Consider the following 24,403-nt stretch of genomic DNA (forward strand, 5'->3'; position numbering starts at 1 on the left):
TCATCACGCTGCATTTTGGTCCTCCTCTCTTTCGCCCGACGAAGAACGTTACAGAATCACCCACCACCAAAGGACCAAGCAGCGTGGTAACGGAGCAGCAGCAGCAGCACCGGCCGAAATCGCAGGACTCCTGGACCTGGGAGGAGATTCTGGACGGCAAGGGACCCTGGGCACAGGCTGGAGAATATCGCCGCCCTCGTGAAGAGCTGGAGGCAGCTAAAGCCGAGAGGTGGTGGTATGAGGAAGCAGCACGAAAGGCGGCTGGAAGCCAGAGAGGCAGCCCCAAAAATGTATTGGGGGAGGCACACGGGGGTGTGGCTAAGTCAGGTAGGAGACCTGAGCCAACTTCCCGTGCTTACCGTGGAGAGAGATGGTCCGGGCAGGCACCGTGTTATGCGGAGATCCGCATGGTGTCTCCAGTACGTGTGCATAGCCGGTGCGGTACATAGCAGCGCCTCGTATCGGCCGGGCTAGAGTGGGCATCGAGCCAGGTGCCATGAAGCCGGCTCTACGCATCTGGTCTCCTCGGGCCTGGGTACATGGCACCAGCCCTACGCATGGTGTCTCCGGTTCGCCAGCACAGCCCAGTGCGGCCTATTCCACCTCGCCGCACTGGCATGGCTACGGAGAGCATTCAGCCAGGTAGGGTTGGGCAGGCTCGGTGCTCGAGACCTGCAGTGCGCCTCCACGGTCCGGTCTATCCGGTGCCTCCTCCACGTACCAGGCCACCAGTTCTGCCACCACGTACCAGGCCTACAGTGCGCTTCCAGGGTCCAGTATGCCCTGTTCCTGCTCCCTGCACTCGCCCAGTGGTGGCGTGTCCCAGCCCGGTACCACCAGTTCGGCACCACGCACCAGGCCTACAGTGCGCCTTGGCAGGCCTGAGCCGCCCTCCTGTCCAGCGCCGCCTGAGCCGCCCTCCTGTCCAGCGCCGCCTGAGCCGTCCTGAGCTGCCCCTCAGTCCGGAGCTGCCCCTCAGTCCGGAGCTGCCCCTCAGTCCAGAGGCGTCCCTCAGTCCAGAGGCGCTCCTCAGTCCAGTGGGGCCTTTTATTAGGGTCCTCGGTCCAAGGTCGGAGGCTCTAAAGAGGCCAATGAAGAGGGCAATGACTATGGTGGAGTGGGGTCCACGTCCCGCGCCAGAGCCGCCACCGCGGACAGATGCCCATCCAGACCCTCCCCTTTAGGTTTAGGTTTAGTCCGCACCTTGGGGGTGGGGGGCACTGTCACGCCCTGACCATAGTTTGCGTTGTTTGTTTCTATGTTTTGTTTGGTCAGGGTGTGATATGAGTGGGCATTRTATGTTGTATGTCTAGTTTGTCTGTTTCTATGTGTTTGGCCTGATATGGTTCTCAATCAGAGGCAGGTGTTAGTCGTTGTCTCTGATTGGGAGCCATATTTAGGTAGCCTGTTTTGTCTTTYTGGGTTGTGGGTGATTGTTCCTGTTACTGTGTTTCTGTGTTCTGTGTTCACGTTACGGGACTGTTTCGTCTTCGTTCATTTTGTCGGTTTATTGTTTTTGTTTGTTGTTTAAAGTATTCTATTAAAATGGATAATCATCACGCTGCATTTTGGTCCTCCTCTCTTTCGCCCGACGAAGAACYTTACAATCACAGTTTTAAGAGAAATATTCTTTAAAGTTACAGAGGGCTATTGCAAGAAATTACACTTTAACACTTTTTTGAAGAGTTAGAAATMTGGATCCTTTGCTCCGGACAAGGGTAATTCGAAGCATAAAGCTGACAAGGAAATCAATAATATTGAAAGTATTTTGAAAATTCCCAAAACAAATATTTTCCCAATAAAATCCCCCTAACTGTAAATGTTAAGCTCAAATAATGCAACAAAATATTTTTTCAATTATACAAATAAAGTTCTCCTGCCGGACAAGGATTGTCCAGACTTTAAAGAATCCCTAAGCTAATTTCCTGTCATTCAAAAAAAATTAAAATGGTTTATGACGTGTTCATATGCTATCTGGGCCCCCAAAAGCTTGTGCAGGGTGTGTCCTATGCCAGTGACTACAACGGAGCTACCAGTACCACCTGGGACTACCAGCACATACACAAAGGTGTCAAATGACAATGATTGAGTTAGTATCAATGTTGAAATCTCTATGATCGTTGCTGCAAATGCAGAATCATGTACTACAGTGTTCATGACTATGAGACAAAAAAGGGCACAGTGAGGGAGGGAATCTAGATGTCTACAGAATTAAGTGTCGATTAATAGTGATCTTTTGTAAACAAAGCCAACCAAAAGGTAGATGGAGACTAAATTATCTTCATTTTTTTTGTAGGAGCTAATCCGAGATGGCAAGAGCCCCACAGGCCGTATTTCACAGGGGTTGTTTTTGTTACTCCTCACTATTTAGCTGCTGTTACCATGATAGAGAAGCTCTGAGACCAAATAAAGGCAGGAATTCTTTGCAGATGGCAGCACTAAAGACCTTGGGACTGTGGAGTGCCGTGTGCGTTATGCGTCATTGAGACAGTGAGCTAGAGCAGGGCTTGGAGAAGAGAGGTTCAAACATGGAAACAAAATGCTAGCCCTTCCACAGCTCAAGAGCAGTACAAACGTCATTGGAAAAACTAAATAGATTAAAATGAGAGAATAGAAAACCACATCCATAGGCTATCCATAGGTCGTATAGCCGCAYGAAGTAATTGTGGGGGGGATTTAAAAAATGTTTGCCGGTGCTACAGACATTTATATCAGTCCACTAATACAGGACTAGTAAAGGCCCAGTGCACTACTTTTTGGAGAAAAAATAAAATAAAATAATAATAATAATTGCATGTTTTAGGGGGTACTGCAGCACCCTCAGCACTCCTACTTCCCGTGGCTATGGTCATATGGAGCATATGCATTCTTATGCTGTACACTGACAAAATATACTGTACCATATCATATCCAGTATGGCATAATGTTGTTCAATAACTCATGACAACATAAGCCTGTCACCAGTCTGCTTCTAGTTTGCTTTCTTGGTAAATGCAGCGACAGGGCCTGTGCAAAGCTGACAGTAATACAAATATTGTATCAKTGAACAATTACAATTGCTGGAAAAACTTACATTTTTCTGTCAGATGAGACAGTTATTATGGCTGAACCATGATTAAACACAATCAGTCACTGACATGAGAAAAAATTGAGCTATGAAAACAAACACTATATATACAAAAGTATGTGGACACCCCTTCGACTATTTCAGCCACACCCATTGCTGACAGGTGTATAAAATTGAGCACACAGAAATGCAATCTCCATAGACAAATATTGGCAGTAAAATGGCCTTACTGAAGAGCTCAGTGACTTTCAACGTGGCACAGTCATAGGAGGCCACCTTTCCAACAAGTCAGTTCATAAKATTTCTGCCTTGCTAGAGCTGCCACGGTCAACTGTAAGTGCTGTTATTGTGAAGTGGAAACGTCTAGGAGAAACAACAGCTCAGCTGGGAAGTGGTAGGCCACACAAGCTCACAGTATGGGACCGCTGAGTGCTGAAGTGCGTAGSGTGTAAAAATCATCTGTCCTCGGTTGCAAGACTCACTACCGAGTTCCAAACTGCCTCTGGAAGAAATGTCAGCACAATAACTGTTCATCGGGAGCTTAATGAAATGGGTTTCCATGGCRGAGCAGCCGCACACAAACCTAAGATCACCATGCACAATGCCAAGCGTCGGCTGGAGTGGTGTAAAGCTCACCGCCACTGGACTCTGGAGTGATGAACCAARGATTCASCATCTGGCAGTCTGATGGATGAATCTGTGTTTGGCGGATGCCAGGAGAATGCTACCTGCCCCAAATGGTCTGGGGATGTTTTCATGGTTCAGGCTAAGCCCGTTAGTTCCAGTGAAGGGAAATTTTAACGCTACAGCATACAATGACGATTCTGTGCTTCCAATTTTGTGGTAACTGTTTGGGGAAGGCCCTTTCCTGTTTCAGTATGACAATGCCCCCATGCACAAAGCGAGGTCCATACAGAAATGGTTTGTCGAGATCGGTGTGGAAGAACTTGACTGGCCTGCACAGAGCCCTCACCTCTACCCCATCGAACAACTTTGGGATGAATTGTAACGCCGACTGCGAGCCAGGCCTAATCGCCCAACATCAGTGCCTTACCTCCCTAATGCTCTTGTGGCTGAATGGAAGCAAGTCCCTGCAGCAATGTTCCGACATCTAGTGGAAAGCCTTCCCAGAAGAGTGGAGGCTGTTATGGCAGCAAATGGGGGAACCAACTCCATATTAATGCCCGTGATTTTGGAATGAGATGTACGACAAGCAGGTGTCCACATACGTTTAAGAATGATGGAGGCCACTGTGTTCTTGAGGAACCTTCAATGCTGCAGAAATGTTTTGGTACCCTTCCCCAGATCTGTGACACATACGTCATGTAGTGTAGCATGAGTAAAAAGGGAAAACAAGTCTGGAGACAAGTGTGCAGACAGACAGACAGACAGACAGACATATGGTTTGACATTATTAATATGGCTGACCTGCTGTGGCCCTTTGGTTTGCTGAATGCCTTTGTGATGGCTGATTGGCCAGAATGTCTTCGCTGAAGTGCTGTCCTCATTTTCTGTGAGAAAAACATAGCTTTTCCAATCAGGGATGAAATAAACAGATCATTCATTCATGGAGCCAAAAGTGGCTTGGTAAAGGGGTAGTTCCTCCAAATTAACAACAACAGATGATTCCTTACCGTGAACGTAGTCTATGGAACAGGAGAGACTGTTTACATTTACATTTTAGTCATTTAGCAGATGCGCTTATCCAGAGCGATTTACAGTTAGTGCATTTTGTTATTATTTCATTACACATGACCAACCTTCAAAGCATTGGGTTGTYTTTCATAATGACTTGGTTTGCAATGACCTTCATCTATCTAGTTTTACCAAGGAGAGCCTTGATTTGACCATGTACTGTAATTTATAACAACAACGCAGCAGGAAAATAAGTTTGCAGTCAGTGGCAAAGAAGTAAAGAAATATGATCTGCAGACTACATTCTCTCCTGGCTATAATTGAGAAAATCTATGCATGAGACATCATACTGATGTAATTTGTAGTGAAGTCCAGCAGTCATGGTAAGCCTGATGTCTTTTTAACCAATTTTGCCCACTGGGTTGAGCTCTTGTAAAATAGTTAGTACCAGGAATTGATATCTGTAGGCCTACTCGGTACATGGTTAGTCATATATTTTTCTCATCATCCATGTAGGCTACTGCATCTCATAGAATACAATACAATATAATTGTAGCACTGCAAAAATAAAAGATAACATGTTTTTTCCATCAYTGATGGAAAGCAGAATGTGGTATAGTTGCATCTGTTTCCTGCCTCTGCTAGGCAGCTGTGGGGTGAAGGAAGCCCTCTCCACCACGTCAGTATTATTAGCCCATGGGGTAGAGCTACACAATGCTGCAGGGAGGTTCTAAACTKCTCAATATTGAATCTGTGTGGTTGAGATATTGTGTTATGTGCTGTGCAAGTATTTTCTATGGTATTGCAAATCTATTTACATTTGATTTATTCACCTTCATTTTCTTTTTCTATTCTTAAATGAAAGCGGAAGTTCAATATTTTCTCTGTTGGTTCGTCCATCTGCATGATTACCATGTGCAATTTAAACCTTTCCTACTTTACAATCCAGCTGGTATGCAGTATAAGTGCACACGGATTGTTATGTAGAAGAATTAATTGGGTAATGTTTGTGTAGGGTTTTCATAGTGTCTTCTCTAACCTTTTATATATACAGTGCATTCGGAAAGTATTCAGACCACTTGAATTTTTACACATTTTGTTACATTACAGCCTAATTCTAAAATTCATAAAATAGATTTGTTTTCTCATCAGTCTACACACAATACCTCATAATGACAAAGCAAAATACGTTTTTATAATTTATTGCAAATMTATGCAAAATAAAAAKATTGAAATATTTCATTTACATAAGTATTCAGACTCTTTACTATGTACTTTGTTGACACACCTTTGGCAGCGATTACAGCCTTGAGTCTTCTTGGGTATGACGCTACAAGCTTGGCACCCGTGTATTTGGGGAGTTTCTCCCATTCTTCTCTGCAGATCCTCTCAACCTCTGTCAGTTTGGATGGGGAGTGCACAGCTGTTTTCAGGTCTCTCCAGAGATGTTAGAACGGGTTCAAGTCCGGTCTCTGGCTGGGCCACTCACAAGAACATTCAGAAACTTGTCCCGAAGCCACTCCTGCGTCGTCTTGGCTGTGTGCTTAGGGTCATTTTCCTGTTGGAAAGTCGCCCCAGTCTGAGGTCCTGAGCACTRTAGGGCAGGTTTCCATCAAGGGTCTCTCTGTAGTTTGCTCCGTTCATCTTTCCCTCAATTCTGACTAGTCTCCCAGTCCCTGCCGCTGAAAAACATCCCCAAAGCATGATGCTGCCACCACCATGCTTTACCGTAGGTATGGTGRCAGGTTTCCTCCAGACGTGACGCTTGGCATTCAGGCCAAAGAGTTGAATCTTGGTTTCATCAGACCAGAGAATCTTGTTTCTCATGGTCTGAGAGTCCTTTAGATGCCTTTTGGCAAACTCCAAGCGGGTTGTCATGTGCCTTTTACTGAGGAGTGGCTTCCGTCTGGCCACTCTACCATAAAGGCCTGATTGGTGGAGTGCTGCAGAGATGGTTGTCATTCTGAAAGGTTCTCTCATCTCCACAGAGGAACTCTGGAGCTCTGTCAGAGTGACCATCGGATTCTTGGTCACTTCCCTGACCAAGGCCCTTCTCCCCTGATTGCTCAGTTTGGTRGGGCGGCCAGCTCTAGGAAGAGTCCAAACTTCTTACATTTAAGAATGATGGAGGCCACTGTGTTCTTGAGGAACCTTCAATGCTGCAGAAATGTTTTGGTACCCTTCCCCAGATCTGTGACACAATACTGCCGTCTCGGTGCCCTACGGACAATTCCTTCGACCTCATGTCTTGGTTTTGCTCTGACATGCACTGTCAACTGTGGGACCTTATATAGACAGGTTGGTGCCTTTCCGAGTCATGACCAATCAATTGAATTTACCACAGGTGGACTCCAATCAAGTTGTAGATARATCCCAAGGATGATCAATGGAAACAGGATGCACCTGAGCTCAATTTCGAGTCGCATAATAAAGCATCTGAATACCTATGTAAATAAGTGTGAGAATTTTTTAAAAATATTTTCTGAATGCCCTGTATACAGTGCCTTGCAAAAGTATTCATCCCCCTTGGTGTTTTCCTATTTTGTTGCATTACAACCTGTKATTTAAATAGATTTTTACTTGGATTTCAATGTAATGGACATACACAAAATAGTCCAAATTGGTGAAGTGAATTGCAAAAAATAGCTTGTTTCAAAATTATTCTACAAAATAAAAAACGGAAAAGTGGTGCGTGCGTATGTATTCACCCCCTTTGCTACGAAGCCCATGAATAAGATCTGGTGCAACCAATTACATTRAGAAGTCACAAAATTAGTTCAATAAAGTCCACCTGTGTGCAATCTAAGTGTCACATGATCTCAGTATATATACACTTGTTCTGAAAGGCCCCAGAGTCTGCAACACCACTAAGCAAGGGGCACCACCAAGCAAGCGGCACCATAAAGACCAAGGAGCTCTCCAAACAGGTCAGGGACAAAGTTGTGGAGAAGTACAGATCAGGGTTGGGTTATAAAAAAATATCCGAAACTTTGAACATCCCACGGAGCACCATTAAATCCGTTATTAAAAAAATTGAAAGAATATGACACCACAACAAACCTGCCAAGAGAGGGCCGCCCACCAAAACTCACGGTCCAGGCAAGGAGGGCATTAATCAGAGAGGCAACAAAGAGACCAAAGATAACCCTGAAGGAGCTGCAAAGCTCCACAGTAGAGATTGGAGTATCTGTCCATAGGACCACTTTAAGCCATAAACTCCACAGAGCTGGGCTTTACGGAAGAATGGACAGAAAAAAGCCATTGCTGAAAGAAAAAATAAGCCAACACGTTTGGTGTTCGCCAAAAGGCATGTGGGAGACTCCCCAAACATATGGAAGAAGGTACTCTGGGCAGATGAGACTAAAATGTCGCTTTTTGGCCATCAAGGAAAACGCTATGTCTGGCCCAAACCCAACACCTCTCATCACCCCGAGCACACTATCCCCCTACTATACCACTATGGTGGTGGCAGTATCATGCTGTGGGGATGTTTTTCATCGGCAGGGACTGGGAAACTGGTCAGAATTGAAGGAATGATGGATGGTGCAAAATACAGGGAAATTCTTGAGGGGAAACCTGTTTCAGTCTTCCAGAGATGTGAGACTGGGACGGAGGTGCATCTTCCAGCAGGACAATGACCCTAAGCATACTGCTAAAGCAACACTCGAGTGGTTTAAGGGGAAACATTGAAATGTCTTGGAATGGCCTAGTCAAAGCCCAGACCTCAATCCAATTGAGAATCTGTGGTATGACTTAAAGATTGCTGTACACCAGCGGAACCCATCCAACTTGAAGGAGCTGGAGCAGTTTTGCCTTGAAGAATGGGCAAATATCCCAGTGGCTAGATGTGCCAAGCTTATAGAGACATACCCAAGAGACTTGCAGCTGTAATTGCTGCAAAAGGTGGCTCTAGAAAGTATTGACTTTGGGGGGGTGAAGAGTTATGCACGCTCAAGCTTTCTGTTTTTTTCTTATTATTTCTTGTTTGTTTCACAATTAAAAATCTTCAAAGTGGTAGGCATGTTGTGTTATTCAAATGATACAAACCCCCCCAAAACTCAATTTTAATTCCAGSTTGTCAGGCAACAAAATAGGAAAAATGCCAAGGGAGAGAATACTTTTGCAAGCCACTGTATATACAGTATTGTGTAGGGTGTTGCATACAATTTCAACCTTGGATTTTCAAGCCGAGTGATGAAAAGAGACCACAAACAAACCCATTAACATGTTAAGTAAGTGAGGATAATACATTGAGACTGCCATTGTTGATATGATGCTTTCAGAAAGTGTTCACACCCCTTGACTTATTCCACATTTTGTTGTGTTACAGCCTGAATTCAAAATTGATTAAATTGATATTTCTCACCCATCTACACACAATAACCCATAATGACAACGTGATTTTTTGTTGTTGTTGAAATTTTAGCAAATTTATGGAAAATMAAATACAGAATATCTGATTTACATAAGTATTCACACCCGTGAGTCWATACATGTTTGAATCACCTTTGGCAGTGATTACAGCTGTGAGTCTTTCTGGGTAAGTCTCTGAGCTTTGCACACATGGATTGTACAATATTTGCCCATTATTCTTTAAAAAATTCTTCAAGCTCTGTCAAGTTGGTTGTTGATCATTGCTAGACAGCCATTTTCAAGTCTTGCCAAAGATTTTCAATCTGATTTAAGTCAGAACTGTAACTAGGCCACTCAGGAACATTCAATGTCATCTTGGTAACCAACACCAGTGWATATTTGGCCTTGTGTTTTAGGTTATTGTCCTGCTGAAAGGTAAATTTGTCTCCCAGTGTCTGGTGGAAAGCAGACTGAACCAGGTTTTCTTCTAGGACTTTGCCTGTTCTTAGTTCTTTTCAGTTTATTTTTATCCTAAAAAACACTCCATAGTCCTTGCCGATGACAAGCATACCCATAACATCATGCAGACACCACCATGCTTGAAAATATGAAGAGTGGTACTTAGTGATGTGTTGTGTTGGATTTTCCCCAAACYTAACGCTTTGTATTCAGGACATACATTTATTTCTTTGCCACATTTTTTTGCAGTTTTACTTTAGTGCAAACAMAATGCGTGTTCTGGAATAAAAAATGTGTAATTTAGTTTAGTATTGCGGAGTAACTACAATGTTGTTGATCCATCCTCTGTTTTCTCCTATCACAGCCATTAAACTCTTTCATGGTGAAATCCCTGAGCGGTTTCCTTCTTCTCCGGCAACTGAGTTAGGAAGGACGCCTCTATCTTTGTAGTGACTAGGTGTGGAGGTACACCATCCAAAGTGGAATAGACAATGTCAGCTTTTATTTTTTTACCCATCTACCAATAGCTGACCTTCTTTTCGTAGCATTGGAAAACCTCCCTGGTCTTTGTGGTTGAATCTGTGTTTGAAATTCACTGCTCAACTGAGGGACCTTACAAATTGTATGTGTGGAGTACAGAAATTAGTTAAACACTGTCATTGCACACAGAGTGAGTCCATGCTACTGATTATGTGACTTGTTAAGCTGATTTTTACACCTGAACTTATTTAGGCTTGCCATAACAAAGGGCTTGAATACTCATTGACTCAAGACATTTCAGCTTTAKATTTTTAATACATTTGTAAACATTTKAAAAAATATAATTCCACTTTCGCATTTTGGGCTATTGTGTGTAGGCCAGTGACACAAAATCTCAATTTAATCAATTTTAAATTCAGGCTGTAATAAAACAAAATGTGTAAAAAGTCAAGGGGTGTGAAGGCACTGTACATCTACATTGTAGGACGTGTTATATAAAAGCCTGATACAGCTTTCAGCTTGGTTTACAGAAATTAATACAAAACATTTATCTACTTTCTAAACATTCATCAAGTCTTTGACAAATAACTTTGACGATGTACGTGCATCCTAACACACATACACACACACACACACACACACACAATGATTTGAGATTGCACAGTACCTAATGTAGAAAGTGAAATAAAATGAAGTAAGAAGAACTTACCTTCTCCTTCTCTGGAATCCTTGATTCATTGCAGTTTACTTTGGAGTAGGAGCCAATGCTTTGTTGAGGGGTCATCTTTTTAAGCCCAGCAGGTCACAAACGCTGTCAGTGTAATGTCCCGGTGCACTTCGATGCTGCCGTTCACTACAGAGGAAAGTTTTTAAAGGTAGCAAAAAATCATTGTCACACTTTGTTGGACAAAAMAATTTGCTTGTACTGAGAGCCCTCTACAGTGGTACCGTAAGAGGCACCCTTTTCCTGCCCTTTCCCAAATCTCACTGCTTTCTGAGCTGGGCCTCCCTCTTTCCTCCTCACTGACTAAATAAGGATATCCCATCCCAGTCTCCTCACACAGTAGCCAGTGTGCAGCCCACTGAGGATGGGGCAGACAGTCGGTCAGGAGGACCTTCTCAGGTTACACTTTATTATCAAGCCTTCACCCAGGGGGCACTAAGGAGGGAGTTGTGGTGAGTTGAGGCTGCACAGTGCTCTCAACCTCTTCCTGTGGTATGACTGAGGTTGGAGAGGATTCAAGTTCCTAATGCAACAGGTACCGCTCATTGTGTTACACTAGTACAGTCCATTAAGGTTGTTCGGCACCTAAACGACGTGTGATTGTACTAACGTTAGGCCTACCTTTGACCTTCATCAATGCATCAATTGAAATATAGAAAATATATTGTAGCTTGGTATCCCTTACAGAAAAACCACATGAAAATCACATGATTTCACATTAAATTTCACATGTGAATCCATGTGTTTTTGGAACATTTCACATGTGGTCACCAGAAATTCCAGTGTTTTTTCCTTAAAGGATCAAATAATTTATTCCCAATTTAAGTTTACACTAAAGCCAAAATTAACAGTAAATTCAATTTTAACAACGAACTAAACTTTCCAAGTKAACCTTAGGCAAACTACAGTTACAGCTGATGAGAATCAGTTAGTGAATCTGCTGGAATACAATCCTGTTTGTYTTCTGTGTACTAATGAGAGAGGGTATATTGATATTGCCTGACGACTCAAACTGAATTCTTCCACTGCTCTATGTTCTTTATACATTTCAGTCTCAGACTGCCATTGTTGAAGTTGTTTGTGGTGGTGACGTCAAAATGAGGGTGGTTGTACAAAACAAAGTAATCAATGACTGGATCATCTCTAACCAATAAGAGATTCATTTTCAAAACGCAGCTTTACCCATGTGTGTTCTGGCATGGGCCTAACCCAGGCACCTGAGCGAGATTAATCGAACCCCCTCATTGCGGAGTAGAAACTAACGTACGTGGGTATGGCGTAGTGTTTGGCTGGAGCTAGGAGTTTGGGTAGCCAGGCAAATATTGATATGGATTTAATTACCACAACAGATGTGCTTCTCCTATCAAACATGAACAATGACATTTTCATGGATTAACTTTCCATCCATATGTCCACAGCTTAGAAGCTTTCATTTAGTAATTTATTCAATGATTTGACAATTGCACTATGAACTTCCTATAACACTAATGTACTGTACTTTTGATGCCAAGAGTGTGCAAAGCTGTCATCTAGGCAAAGGGTGACTATTTGAAGAATCTCAAATATAAAATATATTTTGATTTGCCTAAAACTGTTTTGGTTATTTCATGATCCCATGTGTTATTTCATAGTTTTGATGTCTTCACTATTATTCTACAATGTAGAAACTAGTCAAAATAAAGAAAAACCCTTGAATGAGTAGGTCTTCTAAAACTTTTGACTGGTAGTGTCTGTTAGCATTTTTGAAAAATGCTAACACTCAGGATACCTAAGGCCTGAAAATCAAAAGTACAGTACATTAGTGTTATAGGAAGTTCATTGTTAATGAAGTACATCATGGAAAATAATCACCTGCATCTCTGAAGCAACCAACCAACAACTCTTCAAACAACACTAAAGATAGGTAGTGGTTTGATACTTCCCTTATGATATGAGGGAGGGACCCCAAACTTGTGTTAAAACTTAAATTGCACACAATATGGTTGCCCTGGTTTTACTATCTGACACTTTTAACAGTTACCATCATATTCTAAATAGCACAGGTCAGGTATCAACAATTTCATTCTCAATTCACATGTGCAGGCACAATGTCTGATTCACTATATCTCCCTTTTTGCTACGATAATGTTTTTCTTTCAGACTTAATGATCCCAATAATTTTTCACCATAACATTTTCACCATATGTAGTAATAATGGTCATTGAATGCATTCTCAGCTTGATTTTAAATATATATATTTTAAATTGTTGTTCTTAGGAAAATTGGTACATATTCTAATTGATAATGTATACAAACAATGTGATGCATTTTCTGAATGTTTATACAGTGCTTGGTATTCATCATAAAATTTGCAGTTTTGTCACAATGCCACAGCTGTATCAAGTTTTGAGGGATCGTGCAGAAGAGAAGTGTGGTCTTCATGAATGCATCCTGGTTTCAACTATTCCCGGGCAGATGGCAGACATCGTGTATGTCGTCGTGTGGGCGAGCGGTTTGCAGATGTCAACGTTGTGAACAGAGTTCCCCATGGTGGTGGTGGAGTTATGGTATGGGCAGGAATAAGTTATGGACAACGAATACAATCCCGAGGCCCATTATCGTGTCATTCATCTGCCGCCATCACCTCATGTTTCAGCATGATAATGCACAGCCACATGTTGCAAGGATCTGTACACAATTTCTGGAAGTTGAAAATGTCCATGTTCTTCCATGGCCTGCATTCTCACCAGAAGTCACGCATTGAGCATGTTTGGGATGCTCTGGATCGACGTGGACGACAGTGTGTTCCAGTTACCGCCATTATCCAGCAACTTCGCACAGCCATTGAAGAGGACTGGGACAACATTTCATCGGCCACAATCAATGGCCTGATCAATTCTGTGCGAAAGAGATGTGTTGCCCTACTTAAAATAAATTAGGCACTAATGAATTTATTTCAATTGACTGATTTCCTTATATGAACTGTAACTCAATAAACCTTTACAATTGTTGCCTGTTGCGCTTGTCACGTGTGCTCCCTCTCTGGCCTCTAGTTCACCAGGCTACTCATTATGGTGCACACCTGTCACCATCGTTACACGCACCTGCGCGTCTTCAGACTCACCTGGACTTCATCACTTCCCTGATTACCTTCCCTATATATGTCACTCCCTTTGGTTTCGTCCCCGGGCGTCATTGTTTCTTTTTAATTTCTGTGTTTCTTGTTTTGGATTATGTTTATTAAAACACTCACTCCCTGAACTTGCTTCCCGACTCTCAGCGCATCAGGGAGTGTTTTTTTGTTTTGGTGGGAATGTTGTGTCCGGGAGCCGTTACAGGCTCTCATGCCTCAGCCGGATCGCCAGGCTCCCCTGCTACAGCTGGCTTGTCGGGCTTTTATGCCTTCACCAGATCGCCAGGCTCCCCTGCTTCCACCGGCTAATCAGGCTCTCGTTCCTCAGCTGGATTGCCAGGCCCCCATGCCTCAGCCGGTCTGTCAGGTTCCCGTGCATCAGCAGGGGTGACAGGTCTGCTCCTGATCCTCGGGATCGTCCCTTTGGTTGCCGTCCTGCGGCTGGAGCCGATACGCGCCGGGGAGGGGGTACCATCACGTATGCTCTCTCCGGCGCTCTAGGTCGCCATGCTCCCGCGTTTCAGCCGGACTCACAGGTTTCCCGTGCCTCAGCAGAGGTGCCCGGTCCTTTTGGTCGGCGTCCTGCAGCTCGATCGGGCACGTCGGGGAGGGGGTACTGTCAGTGTGCTCCCTCTCCGGCCTATAGTTCACCAGGCTGCTTGGTATAGCACACACCTGTCACCATCGTTACGTGCACCTGCGCGTCATCAGACTCACCTGGACTCCATCACTTCCCTGATTACCTTCCCTATATATGTCAGTCCCTTTGGTTCCTTCCCCAGGGGTCATTGTTTCTGTTTCATGTCTGTGTGCTGTTAGTGTTTCTTGGTTTGGATTATGTTTTATTTGATTAAAACACTCACTACCTGAACTTGCTTCCCGACTCTCAGCGCATATCGTTACAGCGCTTATATTTTTGTTCAGTGTATATTATATTATTTGCATGAATGTCATGGTGCGGCCAGTTTATTATGTACACCACCCCATTCACTAAAATAGTTTTCTCCTACAGACAGTGAGTCACGTGGCCTTGGCTTGCTATATAAAGCGGGCAGACAGGCATCCAGTTACTGTTCGATTAAACGTTAGATTGACATAAGCGACTTTGAGCGTGGTATGATCGTTGATGCCAGGTGAGCCGAGTCCAGTATCTGCCATTATTGTCCGTCTGTCTGTGTGGTGCGCACATTTGTCTATCTCTTTGAACACACTGACAGTGTCATTGTGCAAAATAGTATGCAGCATCATCATCAAAAGTTCAACATTCACCTTCTGCTACCATTTCTGTCAAGCCTTCTATGCATACAGTTTGAAGCATACGTTCGATAAATCCAACGTACAGTATGCACCACACCAAACGCAATGCTGCGAGGCAAACACAGCGTTTCATTGATAATTCATGTAATTCTGGTGTACCAAAATGCAATGTCGCTGTCGGTATGATCGACGTGTTACACTTCATGTGTAGCCAGTTGATTTGATAAACGTTTTGTGTGTTGAAAGAAATTCCTTCCCCAAAACATTCTCAATTAAATGTTAACTGCAAAGTAGGTTTACCTGGCAGAGTAAGTATATCATTTGCACCTATTATTTGTTATTTGCAAACTTTGCTATGAAAGGAGCAGCAATTGTACAGAACCATCAATAGACCGTCTAGATCAGGCCTGGGCAAAGGCCGGCCCTGGGGCTGTATGTGGCCCGCAACCTGATCCAATACGGCCCACAGAATCATGCTCAGATCACATAAAGAATTTGCGATAGTAATGTTTTTCAAAACTTATGTTATTCAAATTAAAAGCCCTATGAATACTCACCTTTGTGTAATGATTTAACTCCCACCGCTCGTGGGACATTTATTTTGAAGACACGTATAAATAACAACTGCACGAGGACAGACAGTGACTGACAGGCTGACACACACGACACAGTTACAAATAGAAGCTAGCAAGAAATTGCACAAAAATTAGTTTTTCAAAGATTTCAAAGAAAAGGAAAGTAGACGATGAATGTAGGGTGTTCCAGCAAGAGTGGACATCGAAATATTTCTTTATTGAGGTATCAGTGAAAGCTGTGTGCTTAGTGTGCAACGAGAGCATCGCTGTCTTGAAAGACTACAACTTGTCCCGACACTTCCAGACAGCATGTAGAGAAATATAGGAATATGTCTTCTAAGCAGAAGGCAAGTGTATCGAAAGAGTTGCTTTCTCAGCTGCAAGAGCAGCAAGGACTTTTCACAAAACTGCATTCAGCAAATTACGGAATTGCGAGAGCTAGCTATGTACTGACCCACAAAATTGCTAAACATAACAAGCCATTCGCTGACTCTGCACCAATACTTTGCCCTGACAAGAAAGAGCTGTTTGAAAATGTTTCCCTGTCAAGACGAACAGTGACACGGCGCGTTGAGGACATCGCAGAGAATATGGAACAACAATTGAAAGACAGGTGAAATCCTTTACCTTATTTCTCCTTGGCCCTGGATGAGAGCAGTGATGCACGTGACACGGTGCAGATGTCGATATACTTACGAGCCATAACCCCAGACTTTGAAATTACAGAGGCGCTTGCTTCAGTGCAGTCAATGAAGAGCACAACCACATGGAAAGAGTTATTGGAGGAGGTTAATAAGTGTGTGGCAAAGCTGGGACTGAGTTTTGAAAAGTTATCCAATTTGACCACTGACGGGTGCCCAAACTTGACAGGAAAAAATGTTGGCCTTTTGAAAAGGATACAAGATCAAGTAGCTGAGCTGCACCCAGATCAGAAAATTATTTTCCTGCATTGCATTATTCATCAGGAGGTGCACTAAAAATGAGCCATGTTGTGGATACAGTCACTAAAGTGGTAAACTTCATAGAGCAAAATCTTAAAACCACAGGCAGTTTGTCTCACTGTTGGAAGAGACAGAGTCGGGTCATGCAGATCTGTGAAAGGGCAGTGTGGAGTGCAATAGAGATTTCATCATCTGTGGATCTGTTGGTGCAGTATCCAACAGTGAGACAAATTGGAGCGGGTCTAGGGTTTCTGGGATAATGGTGTTGATGTGAGCCATGACCCACCTTTCAAAGCAGCTACATACGTGAGTGCTACGGGTCGGTAGTCATTTAGGAAGGTTACCTTAGTGTTCTTGGGCACAGGGACTATGGTGGTCTGCTTGAAACATTACAGACTCAGACAGGGAGAGGTTGAAAATGTTAGTGAAGACACTTGCCAGTTGGTCAGCGCATGCTCGGAGTACACGTCCTGGTAATCCGTCTGGCCCAGCGGCCTTGTGACTGTTGACCTGTTTAAAGGTCTTACTCACATCYGCTGCGGAGAGCGTGATCACACAGTCGTCCGGAACAGCTGATGCTCTCATTCTTGTTTCCGTGTTATTTGCCTTGAAGCGAGCATAGAAGTAATTTAGCTCGTCTGGTAGGCTCGTCACTGGGCAGCTCTCGGCTGTGCTTCCCTTTGTAGTCTAATAATAGTTTGCAAGCCCTGCCACATCCGACGAGCGTCGGAGCCGGTGTAGTACGATTCGATCTTAGTCTTGTATTGTCGCTTTGCCTGTTTGATGATTCGTCAAAGGGCATAACAGAATTTCTTATAAGCTTCCGGGTTAGAGTCCCGCTCCTTGAAAGCGGTAGCTCTACCCTTTAGCTCAGTGCGAATGTTGCCTGTAATCCATGGCTTCTGGTTGGGGTATTTATGTACAGTCACAGTGGGACGACGTCCTCGATGCACTTATTGATAAAGCCAGTGACTGATGTGGTGTACTCCAAAAATGCCATCGGAAGAATCCCGGAAGATATTCCAGTCTGTGCTAGCAAAACAGTCCTGTAGTTTAGCATCTGCTTCATCTGCCAGATGGAGGGCAAGGGAGAGCTTTGTATGTGTCTTTGCGTGTGGAGTAAAGGTGGTCTAGAATTGTTTTCCCTCTGGTTGCACATTTAACATGCTGATAGAAATGAAGTAAAACTGATTTAAGTTTCCCTGCATTAAAGTCTCCGGCCACTAGGAGCACCACCTCTGGATGAGCGTTTTCCTGTTTGCTTATGGTGGTATACAGCTCATTGAGTGCGGTTTTAGTGCCAGCATCGGTCTGTGGTGGTATGTAGACAGCTACGAAAAATACAGATAAACTCTCTAGGTAGATGGTGTGGTGAACATACATTTTCAGTGAGGAAATATAACAAGTCAAGGCACAGATCATCTCTTACTGACTCTCACCTCTCAGCAATCCTGTGCATAGCGACATCAGAAACTATACCTGACTTCACTACTCTAGTCAATGCCCATCAGAGACTTCACTCCTCATACTGATTGAGTAGTTTAAATGTAATGTTGAGCTCTCTCTCTTTCTTGTGTTTTTCGGCATACCCGCTAACACAAGAGTTCTGTCCGTGGTGCTGAATGCACAGTGTACTTTTCCCTCTGTGTAGTTCATTGCATGTTTAATAATGAAAATACCTACCAAAAGGAGAACATGGATGTGGTTTATTTCTGTGCATGTTAAAAAAGTAAACTAAGTAGCAAATCTGGACGTGATTTACAGTAGACACAGTTGAAGTCGGAAGTTTACATACACTTGGGTTGGAGTCATTAAAACTCGTTTTTCAACCACCCCACACATTTCCTGTTAACAAACTATAGTTTTGGCAAGTCGGTTAGGCTCATCTACTTTGTGCATGACACAAGTCATTTTTCCAATAATTGTTTACAGACAGATTATTTCACTTATAATTCACTGTATCACAATTCCATTAGGTCAGAAGTTTACATACACTAAGTTGACTGTGCCTTTAAACAGCTTGGAAAATTCCAGAAAATTATGTCATGGCTTTAGAAGCTTCTGATAGGCTGATTAACATAATTTGAGTCAATTGAAGGTGTACCTGTGGATGTCTTTCAAGGCCTACCTTCAAACTCAGTACCTCTTTGCTTGACATCATGAGAAAATCAAAAGAAATCAGCCAAGATCTCAGCAAAAGAAAAGTCTGGTTCATCGTTGGGAGCAATTTCCAAACGCCTGAAGGTACCACGTTCATCTGTACAAACAATAGTAAGCAAGTATAAACATCATGGGACCATGCAACCGTCATACCGCTCAGGAAGGAGACGTGTTTTGTCTCCTAGAGATGAACGTACTTTGGTGCGAAAAGTGCAAATCAATCCCAGAACAACAGCAAAGGACCTTGTGAAGATACTGGAGGAAACAGGTACAAAAGTATCTATATCCACAGTAAAACGAGTCCTATATCGACATAACCTGAAAGGCCGCTCAGCAAGGAAGAAGCCACTGCTCCAAAACCATCTGAGTTTAAATGTATTTGGCTAAGGTGTATGTAAACTTCCGACTTCAACTGTATCTGTCAACACAGTCATACTCATTATGTATAATCCTGTAATTTGATTCTGGCCCGCAATGTCAAAAATATGTTCTAATGTAGCCCTCCATGAAAATCATTTCCCAGGCCTGTTCTAGATGCACAATTAAAGGGCCAGATACACAAATAAAGGAAATTCCCCCAAAAATCTAAATTTGTTTTTCTTCCAGACCAAAAAAATTGTTCTTCTGATGTGATTTAAGATTTGACATGGACTCAGAACATCCAATTTGGTTGTTTCTCTATGAACAATTGTAATTTTGAGTGTGAAGAACAAAATCTAAAACCAGGAAAAAAAACTGAGAAAGCTATTTGGTGAGTTGTTTATTAACCATTATTTTACTAAGTATATTGACAGAAAACAGTGCACTGCTTTCTCTTGTATGCCACTCTAAGGACCAGGGGAAGAGTTGCAGGGGAGAGGAGAAAATAAGAATGTGCCTATTTGAAAGATGGGAAAAAAAATTGTAGCTCATGACATGTATTTTTATTTTTAAAGCAGCGCTCATGCTAGAAAAGGTTGGAGACCCTTGGTCTAGGGTTTACCAAGGCTGGTGTTACAACCTAAAAACATCTAGGCAGCAGCAGTTCTGTGTGCGTAAACAGCTCGTTGATAAGAGGTTGAAGGAGAATGGCAAGAATCGTGCAAGCTAACAGGTGGGCCACAAACAGGCAAATCATGGTGCAGTACTACAGTGGTGTGTAGAACGGCATCTTGGAATACACAACTCATCAGTCCTTGTCACAGATGGTCTATAGCAGCAGACGACTACGCCAGGTTCCACTCCTATCAGCTAAAACCAAGAAGAAGCAGCTCTAGTGGGCATCTGATCACCAACACTAGACAATTGAGGATTGGAAAAACATTGCCTGGTCCAACAAATCCTTGCTGATGGCAGAATCAGGATTTGGCGTACAGTAGCATGAGTCCATGGCCCAATCCTGCCTAGTGGCGGTGTAATGGTGTGGGGAATGTTTTCCTGGCACACATTCGGTCCCTTGATACCAATTGAGCAACGTTTCCATGGCCTGAAGAATTCAGGCTGTTCTGGAGGCAAAGGGGGGTCCGACCGGTACTAGATGGGTGTACCTAATAAATTGAGTGTATGTTCATGTCATTGTCACCAATCACCTGCAATCGATTCAATCAACTGCAATTAATTCAATTCAAATGCTAAGTAGCTATGCTTACCATAACACAGAGTTACAGTATCTAGTTAGCATGCTAGATAGCCCGACTGCGAACAATACATCCAAAGTAAGTGTTTGCAACAATAACAGTCGAGTTTCATCTTCGCGACTGTCTTGAACAACAGTCCAAGCAACATATAAGTTATGTTCATGTAATTGTCACCAAGTAATTGCAATACACTCAAACATAATTATAATTTAGACGCTAACTAGCTAAGCTAACCATAACACAGAGTTACTGTATCTACTTAGGGAGAGGCTATACGGACACGTCCGATGCCCAAATTGATAACATATGTCAGGCAGTTGAGAGTCGAGTGGAGATGAATGGATTCAGTTCAGTCAGTTCTTCCGTCAGTCATCCTGATAAGCCTAGTTTATGCTGGCTAGCGGGCAACAACAGCAGCAATGCGCTAGTTAAAACTTGTAAAAGAAAATTATGTTTATTTCAATGGGCAAGGGATTAATAACTTGTACCATTGGTCACCATCTGGATGTCACCTTGACATGCCAATTAGATAACGTAATGACAAGCTGGTGTGAATGACCAGTGTGCAATGGTGTTGTATGGAGGTGCTTCCCCTGGATTTTCCAGAGGTTCTCTGGTTTAGTTCTTGTGTATTATTTGAGTAGTCTTTTGAGGTTTGTTTTTTCCCTGCTGTTTTTTTACCACTTTGTGGAGTTTCTTTTGCATTTTGGAGGATTTCCATTTTTGTGCCTCTTGGCTTTATTTTTGGACATTGTGGATTTAGTTTCTTTGCCTGAAGATTTTGTTCTTTAATTAAACCACCATCTCTAGTACTGCTGTGTCTGCCTCATCTTCTGGGTTCTGACGATTATTAGTGACTGTTTCTCGCACCGGGTCCTGACATACACAAGAAATTACTTGTAATATTGGTAGTAAATAACCATCTGGATGTCCCTGTGATAGTCTACTGCTCAACGGGGAGAGTTTGCTGACATATGGAATTGCTTTAAGATGGCCATACTATGGATCATTTAGCTGTCTGATTTTGAATTTTAGGACCCCTTTGGTATCATTTTTTGAGGAATAAAATTTGGCCTTTACTTCTAAAGCCCAGATTTTTTATTTTATTTTTTACCTTTATTTAACTGGGCAAGTCAGTTAAGAACAAATTCTTATTTACAATGACGACCTACACCGGCCAAACCCGGACGACGCTGGACCAATTGTGCGCCGCCCAATCACAGCCGGTAATGATACAGCCTGGAAATGAACCAGGTTGTCTGTAGTGACGCCTCAAGCACTGAGATGCAGTGCCTTAGACCGCTGCGCCACTGAGTATTTGAGTAACACATTCATAAATGGCAAAACAGACAGTTAAAAAATAAATCATAAGAAACACAGTTTTGAAGTGTCTGTCCTATATTTAGGAGATATAGGAAATATAGGAATATATATATATATATATATATATATATATATATATATATACAGCTCTGGAAAAAATAAAGAGACCATGCAAAATGGATCCGTTTCTCTGGTTTGACTCATTTTAGGTATGCTGAGTGAAATGAAAATGTTGGTTTTATTCTATAAACTACTGACAACATTTCTTTCAAATTCCCAATAAAAATATTGTCATTTAGAGCATTTCTTTGCAGAAAATCACAACTTGTCAGTTCTGACCATAGTTCTTATGTGTTTTGCTTGTTTTAGTGTTGGTCAGGACGTGAGCTGGTGGGCATTCTATGTTGTGTGTCTTGTTTGTCCGTTTCTAGTTTTGGCCCTCATATGGTTCTCAATCAGAGGCAGATTTGTTGTGTTGTCTCTGATTGGGAATTATATATAGGTGGCTTGTTTTGTGTTGGGGATTGTGGGTGGTGTTTCCTGTTCTCTGTGTTTTCTCCTGCACCAGATAGGGCTTATCGCTTTGCCACATTTGTTATTTTGAAATGTTGTAAGTGTTCACAGTATTTGTGTGTAATTAAACATGTTGAGCACTGGCTACGCTGCGTGTTGGTCCGATCCCTGTTACACCCTCTCTTCTCGTGAAGAGAGGGAAGGCTGCCGTTACAGAACCACCCACCAATTTCGGACCAAGCATCGTAGCAACGGGCAGCAGCGGCAGCGGCAGCAGCAGCAGCAGCGGGACCAGGAGAAATGGACTTGGGAGGACGTGTTGGACGGAAAGGGTTGCTACACATGGGAGGAGATCCTGGCTGGTAAGGATCACCTTCCATGGGAACAGGTGGAGGCAGCTAGGAGAGCGAAAGCAGCTGAGAAGGGGAACCGGTGTTATGAGGGAACACGGCTGGCCAGGAAGCCCGTGAAGAAACCCCAAAAATGTCTTGGGGGGGGGAGGCTAAAGGGTAGTGTGGCGAGGTCAAGTAAGAAACCTGCGCCCACTTCCCATGCTTACCGTGGAGAGCGGGAGTACGGGCAGACACCGTGTTATGCGGAAGAGCGCACGGTGTCTCCTGTACGTGTGCTTAGCCCGGTGCGGTACATTCCAGCTCCACGTATCGGCCGGGCTAGAGTGAGCATTGAGCCAGGTGCCATGAAGCCGGCTCAACGCGTCTGGTCTCCAGTGCGTCTCCCCGGGCCGGCATACATGGCACCAGCCTTACGCATGGTGTCCCCGGTTCGCCAGCACAGCCCAGTGCGGGTTATTCCACCTCCCCGCACTGGTCGGGCTACGGGGAGCACTCAACCAGGTAAGGTTGGGCAGGCTCGGTGCTCAAAGGAGCCAGTACGCCTACACGGTCCGGTATATCCGGCGCCACCTTCCCGCCCCAGCCCAGTACCACCAGTGCCTACACCACGCACCAGGCTTCCTGTGCGTCTCCAGAACTCTGTTCTCTCTCCACGCACTCTCTCTATGGTGCGTGTCCCAGTTCTCTACTACCAGTTCCGGTACCACGCACCAGGCCTATAGTGCGCCTCGAGAGTCCAGTGTGCCCTGTTCCTGCTCCCGCACTAGCCTTGAGGTGCGTTGTCTCCAGTCCGGTACCACCAGTTCCGGCACCACGCAAACCAGGCCTACTGTTGCGCCTCAGGAGGTCAAGAGTCGGCTGCCTGCACAGCGCCGTCTGAGCTCGCTGCCTGCCCAGCGCCGTCTGACTGCCTGCCTGCCCAGCGCCGTCTGAGCTGCTGCCTGCCAGCCGCTGAGCTGCTGCCTGCCCAGCGCCGTCTGAGCCGCCTGCCTGCCCAGCGCCGTCTGAGCCGCCCGCCTGCCCAGCGCCGTCTGAGCCGGCCCCGCCGCCAGCGCCGTCTGAGCCCGCCCGCCTGTCCCGACCGTCAGACCCCGCCTGTCCGAGCCGTCAGAGCCGCCCGCCAGTCCGGAGCCGCCAGAAGCCGCCGCCAGTCCGGAGCCGCCAGAGCCGCCCGCCAGCCGGAGCCGCCAGAGCGCCCGCCATCCGAGCCGCCAGAGCGGCCCCCAGTCCGAGCGCCAGAGCCGGCCCGCCAGTCCGGAGCCGCCAGAGCGCCGCCCGCCCAGTCCGGAGCCGCCAGAGCGCCCGCCAGTCCGAGCCCCAGAGCCGCCCGCCAGTCCGGAGCCGCCAGATCCGCCCGCCAGTCCGGAAGCCGCCAGAGCCGCCCGCCAGTCCGGAGCCGCCAGAGCCGCCCGCCAGTCAGGAGCCGCCCGCCAGTCCGGAGCCGCCAGAGCCGCCCGCCAGTCAGGAGCCGCCAGACCACCCGCCAGTCGAGCCGCCCAGTCAGGAGCCGCCCGCCAGTCCGAGCCGCCAGAGCCGCCCGCCAGTCAGGAGCCGCCAGAGCCGCCCGCCCAGTCAGAGCCGCCCGCCAGTCAGGAGCGCGCCAGAGCCGCCGCCAGTCAGAGCCCAGAGCGCCCGCCAGTCAGGAGCTGCCCGCCAGTCATGAGCTGCCCTCCAGTCATGAAGCTGCCTCCAGTCATGAGCTCCCTCCAGTCATGAGGCTCCCTCCCAGTCATGAGCTCCCCTCAGTCATGAGCTGCCCTCTAGTCATGAGCTGCCCTCCAGTCATGAGCTGCCCTCCATGTCATGAGCTCCCTCCAGTCATGAGCTCCCTCCAG

The 24,403-nt window shown here is 44.9% G+C and overlaps 1 protein-coding gene across 2 annotated transcripts in view; it reads right to left on the reverse strand.

The window, feature by feature from the left end:
• LOC111950021 (rho GTPase-activating protein 20-like) overlaps window positions 1-10,992 on the reverse strand; it is a 38,720-nt gene extending 27,728 nt beyond the window's left edge. The window contains exons 1-2 of one of the 2 annotated variants that reach the window (XM_023967354.2): window positions 10,704-10,992; window positions 4,496-4,578 (exon numbers count right to left, since the gene is read on the reverse strand). In XM_023967354.2, the coding sequence (XP_023823122.1) occupies window positions 4,496-4,578; window positions 10,704-10,778 (158 nt within the window). In that variant the 5' untranslated portion in view covers window positions 10,779-10,992. The remainder of the gene's footprint in view (window positions 1-4,495; window positions 4,579-10,703) is intronic. The other variant, XM_023967355.2, reaches the window with a different exon arrangement.
• Between the last annotated feature and the right edge of the window lie 13,411 nt (window positions 10,993-24,403).

The sequence above is a fragment of the Salvelinus sp. IW2-2015 genome, linkage group LG23 (genome assembly GCF_002910315.2).
Source record: "Salvelinus sp. IW2-2015 linkage group LG23, ASM291031v2, whole genome shotgun sequence".
Classification (NCBI taxonomy): Eukaryota; Metazoa; Chordata; class Actinopteri; order Salmoniformes; family Salmonidae; genus Salvelinus; species Salvelinus sp. IW2-2015.